General features: G+C 31.1%; 1 protein-coding gene across 1 annotated transcript; it reads left to right on the top strand.

Annotated features, from left to right (window-relative positions):
• The first annotated feature begins 2365 nt into the window (after window positions 1–2365).
• On the top strand, window positions 2366–4440 carry LOC131634967 (F-box/kelch-repeat protein At3g23880-like). The gene is made up of 2 exons (XM_058905593.1): window positions 2366–3616; window positions 4247–4440. Exon 1 carries the CDS (start codon window positions 2550–2552, stop codon window positions 3612–3614), a length of 1065 nt encoding a protein of 354 aa, XP_058761576.1. The 5' UTR covers window positions 2366–2549; the 3' UTR covers window positions 3615–3616; window positions 4247–4440.
• Window positions 4441–6000: the final 1560 nt, after the last annotated feature.

Below are 6000 nucleotides of genomic sequence, written 5' to 3'. Positions count from 1 at the left end.
ATTAAAAAATTTCTCTCACAACTCTAGTGATCTAGTGTGGAGTTGTAAAATGCTCGTATGGAGGTGGGTTTTTTTTTGGGAAAATTACAAATCCCAATTGTGACTTTTACGTGTTTTGCAAAAACCCTTTGTATTACTTAAGCTAGGTTCAATTTGATGGGTAATTTTCCTCGTTGAGCTTTTTGTCACCAAGTTTCTAGAATTTTCGTTCTTCATTAATATAACTTGCTTACAAAAAAAAAAACCTTTGAAAAAACAATTCTTAATTTTAAAACTTATGTCAATTAATAAAATTATTTTTAATATTTGAAAAATTCTATCTCAAAAGTCAGTATTTTCGGAAAGTAAATGAATTATCAAATATTTTTTATTGAATATTTGAAATGAGAGAAAATATTTTTATTATGTATTAAATTTTATTGAATCTTTTTATCTTGTGCCTCGCACGAAGATGATCCAAAGCCGTGAGTATACTAATCATTATATGATTATTTTTAAACCCGTGCACGGGTATACACACTAGTTAATTGTCATCAGGTTATGGCATAATTTTGCTAGTAGTTACTACCTCTATTTCTTTTTAAATGTCGTTTTAGATGAATTTTTTGTTTCTATTTAAGTGTTGTTTTATTGTTTAATGTTATAATTTGTCAATTATACCCTTGTTTTCTCAATAAATTCCTTAATTAATCATTAAAAAAGAGAGTGATTATTAAAATTTATTTGAAAAGAGAAAATAAATGAGGGTATAATAGAAAAAAATTAAGAGTGAAGTCCCATTTTAGTCCTTCATAAAAATTGTAGAGGTTAGATTAGTTCCTAAGAAATAAAAAGTTCCTATTAAATCTCTTACAAAATTTAACCGAGTCATGTTAGTCCTTCTACTAATATTTTTTTTAAACCGATTTTTTTTGCTTTTGAATCGTGTCTGGACCACCAGTGAAGACCCATTTTAGTCCCTCACAAAAATAGGAAAGTCCAAATTAGTCCCTGAGAGAAAAAGGTCTCTATTTAATCCCTTACAAAATTTAACTATGTCATGTTAGTCCCTCTTTTAATTATTTTTCAAACGATTTTTTTTTGTATTTTTAAACTATGACTAAACTTGACAAGATAGATCTACTTTCAGAAATTGAGTACGGGTCAAAGGTTGAGTTCCTTTGCACATGGTCTTCAGAGTCTAAGTTTCCTCCAGAAGCTGAGTTCCCTAGATGTGAGACATTAAAATCTTATCATTTAGAATTTGAGTAATCATATTCTGATCTTTCAGAATCTGAATCTCAAGCTTCTCTTCATATGTTCCAATCACAGTCAAAGTCCAGTAAATTCTTTGACTAATGATCCCGCACACTTGAATATATGTTAGTGCGCCTAATTGTTCATTAAGTACTTTGTTATCATCAAAACCTAAGTGATATGGTATAAATCAATTTTCTTCTAACATACCATGTGTATTATTTTTGCCACAAGTATTATTTACAAAAGAAAGAAATTATCCTAAATAACTTTAGTAACAAAACTAAACCTTCCTAAAAGATCATTAACAACTAAAACAATAACGACACCTAATACACAAGAATACATAACAACAAAAACCATAATCACCCATCCATAAGTCTGATAATAAACCAAACAAAGAAAAGAACATCGTGGTATCGCGATGATTTATCTACAATCCCTTCATAAATAATTTCAATTCAACAGTTGTAAAATAGGAGTCCAGCCCCAATTTAAAAAAAAAAAATTGATTTAAAAAAAAAAACTAAAAGAGGAACTAACATGGCTTGATTAAATTTTGTAAGGGATTAAATATAGACTTTTTTTCTTAAGGACTAATTTGGACTATTCCTTTTTTGTGAGGGACTAAAATGAGTCTTTATTAGTAGTCCAGTCACGGTTCAAAAGTAAGAAAAAAACCAATTTTAAAAAAAATATTAGTTAAGGGACTAACATAGCCCGGTTAAATTTTGTAAAGGATTTAATATGGACTTTTTTTCTCAGGGACTAATCTGACCTCTAAAGTTTTTGTGAGGGACTAAAATGAGACTTCACTCAAAAATTAATAATCCAGTATCTTAGTTGAAGAGTTTTGTTTGCTAAAATGACGGCTAAAAGGAAAAAGAAGTAACTTTTAGAAGATTTAATGCATATGAGCATAATATAAGTCAAATATATTCGTCATTGATTATTTTAAAATAGGTAAACTTTTTTTAAAAAATATTCTATAATTGAGACAAAAGCAAAAGTACTATTATAATTTAAAAAAATGTAAACTTAATCGTTAAGAAAAGAATGAAAATATATTTAGAGATAGGATAGCGAAATAAGATTACACTAATTAAATCAAAACAGCCCAAATGTCCCAAGCAGTCCTTCCCGAAGAACTTATCACAGAAGTCTTATCAATTCTTCCTGCCAAATCCATTTTGCGATTCAAATGCGTCTGCAAGCCATGGGAATTCCTCATTTCTGATCCTTTCTTTGTCGAAAAGCATCGTCGTCTATCACAAAAAAGAAACTTGCATCTCGCTCTAATCTTGTGCAGGCCAATGACACATATTAGAGATTACTATTATGATCGAGATTGTTCCGTGGTACCATTTCCCCTCAACAATTTACTACTTAATCCATCTTTAACCATTAACATCCTTCCTCATCACCGATTGAGATACAAGAGCTGCTTCCGAGTCATCGGTTCCATCAATGGATTGCTCTGTTTGTTTAATTCTCGCATAATTCGTGAAGGTGAATGGCATCGAAACACATACTTCCGTTTGTGGAACCCAGCCACCAAGACAATATCTCAAAAATTAGGCTCAATTACCCATCCCTATGACCAGCCATTTGGGCCCGGCGAGGACCTATCTAACTATTTCAGATTTGCATTTGGTTATGATAAATCAACTGACACTTATAAAGTAGTGGCATTCTGTCCTAAGGAGGTGAAAATTTTCAGTTTTCGTGATAATGTTTGGAAAAATATTCAACATTTTCCTATAACTCCTTTATATTATGTGCATATGGTTTGCCGTAGAAAGCAACGTGTTAATGAAGGTGTTTATTTGAATGGCTCTCTTAATTGGCTGGCAATTCTAAATTGTGAATATTTTACCAAAGAATATCTAATTTTTCCAGGAATAGATCCATTTGTTTATCCAAAAGTGGATCAATTTGTTATCATCTCGCTGGATCTGTGTACAGAGACATACCGACAGTTGCTTCCTCCAAGTGGTTTCGTGGAAGTCTCATCTATTTTGCCAACTATTAGTGTGTTGAGGGACTGTCTTTGTTTTTCCTCCCACATTAAGACCACCCATTTTGCTATATGGATGATGATGGAATTTGGAGTCCAACAATCTTGGACTCAATTCCTTAATATTAATTGTATGGATCTTCAAATTGATCATGACTATCCGCGATATGGTTATGAATATCTAGTGCATCCATTATGCCTTTCTGAGAATGATGGCACAATAATACTAGCAAGCAGTCATGATGAGCAAGCATTGCTCTATAATTGGAGAGATAATAGTGTAGAAAAAACTAGAATTACCAACCATGTATTGTGGATGTTTTCTCTTAATTATATCGAAACCTTGGTTTCGACTTGTTGAAAGTAAGTCTCTCTTCAACAATTTATTTATTGGAATTTATGTTCTTGTTTTATGTTAGTTTATATTGTTTGAAATCATTGTCGCTCATAATACTAGACTTTGCATGTATTCCTTTTATGATGGCTTAGCCTATCATACTGTTAAATGGTTAGCTTACAAGACATATACAACATAACTTGCTATGCATCAAATTAAGGCATTATGCATGGAATTTTGAACTGTAAAATAGCATATAATTGAAGGCAACTTCTTATAGTTTCTTATAGAGAACAATAGAGTTTTTACTTTCATAATTTCAATTTTATTATATCTTTTGTTTAAACATACACCAGAGGTAGAAACATACATTTCCCTTGTCATTGTTGTTGCACTTGTTAATCACACTCACTACTTCCAATTAATCAATAGACCATATATTGAGTTTGTGTGATGCAGTTAGGGGCTGGTTGCGGCTATAGATGTAGAGTTAGGGGCTAGTTGAATGTGTTTACAATCACAGTTATAAATGTGGAATTTTGCCGCTATGTTGATGATATATTCCAAGATGTTATGTACAAGTTTTCTCACTTGTTACATAATAAGCTTGCTTGTACTGATATCAAATTGTCTCACTTGTACTGATTCATATGCAGATTGAGTTGGAGTCTCTGGCCGCTGCGTTGATGTTCGGTATTCTGGTACAGCTTTGTTTCAGGCAGGAGGTTAGGCGGAAACGGTTTTATAAAGAGTTTTAGTGAAGAATTTTATGCAAATTTGTCCTCTGATTTGTGATGCTGTGTTGTGTGAGGTAATGTAATATGTTGGGGTGTGTGTCAGTGTGATATGTTGTAGCCTAACTTATTAGACTATCTTGTCATTCATATACTTTTTCATGAAGAAAGAACTTTGCAAATAAATTAATCCATATATTTTCATATTGTTTACATGATTGTTTGAGTAAATATAAAAAGAAAATAAAATAAATTTAGAAAAAACTATAGAACTATTTTTTCAACATCACAATCGGTGTTGGTATGTGCCATCTTTCTTTATTTTTAAAGACAATAATAATGTATATGTCATCTAAAAAAACACGAGTCAATGACGTTAAAATCTCTTAAGACACAGGGTCACGACATTGATATTAATATGACATTTAGAGGAAGGATATTTTTATATTAAAACTTACTTCACATCTTGACTATTAATTCTTTTCAATCTAATGGTTAAAATTAATGAGTATTATTTTCTCTCTCCACATTTAATTGCTTATTATTTTTAGCTATTAGATTGAGCAGAATTAATGGTTAAGATGTGAAGTAAGTTTAACTTCTATGATTTGGGGGAAACAAAGATCAAGTTCAACCAAGTTTCTAACCAATCAGAAAGGAAAAATTATGAACCAAGTTCAACCAGAACACCAATAGCACAACTTCTATGATTTGGGGGAAACAAAGATCAAGCTACTAACAATTCATGCACGTAAGAGCATCTACATCTATACCATCTAATTTTGTAGTATAAATGATTCTTATTTAATACTCCCTCCATTCCTATTTATAAGAAAAATTTAACTTTTTAGATTCATTTAATAATTGATGTATTTAACCTATATATATTCTAAATACATTATTTATTCCATAAACCTAAAAAGTCAAATTTTGCTTATAAATAACAATGAAGGGTGTATACTATATTTCTTCACACTTCTCAATTAATCTAATCACACCATTTCAAATCATAGTCAAAGAAAATATATACAAACGAGAAACCCCTGAGGCTCTAATAATATCTAACATCTTAGAGTGCATTAATACCTTAGAAATCACAAAAAGATGGAAAGTCTTATTTATGACAGTCAATCATGTAATTTTAGAAGCAATTTCAAGAGTTTTCAGTACAAAAAAATTACTTGGTATTACAAGAAAAACTAGCATTATATGAAAAAAGGAGAAGATATGTTAAAAGGGAAGAAAAATAAGAAAGTTAGGAAGAAAATTCGCCTTAAGCCACTAGAAAAATCGCGACACAATTTTGACAATTGTGACACAATCTTGACACTGTTTGGTGAATCGCAACACAATCAAAAGCTACAGTGTCACGATTCTGAAAGCTTTTGCAAATTGTGTCACGATGTGTATAGATTGTGATATGATTTATGTTGCGCTTAGACTTTTTAAAAGGAAAATTTTCAACTTTTGGATGGTGTGAACTTTTTGGAGATCTTTTTTTTTTTCAAAATTAGAGTTTGTAATAGAGGAAAAGTTGTTGAATTTTGGAAATGATCTTACCGAGCAAATCAGATGACCGACAACAATGAAGGCTTGAGGTTCAGGATGACAGATATGGAGAAAAAGGTGTTGTACCTGCAAGGCACTCCGATGCCAAAGTAAGTGTGTATTCCACA

The sequence above is a fragment of the Vicia villosa genome, unplaced genomic scaffold, assembly GCF_029867415.1.
Source record: "Vicia villosa cultivar HV-30 ecotype Madison, WI unplaced genomic scaffold, Vvil1.0 ctg.001398F_1_1, whole genome shotgun sequence".
NCBI lineage: Eukaryota > Viridiplantae > Streptophyta > Magnoliopsida > Fabales > Fabaceae > Vicia > Vicia villosa.
The sequence above is the reverse complement of the archived record's forward strand: the minus strand, read 5'-3'. Positions and strand labels throughout refer to the sequence as shown.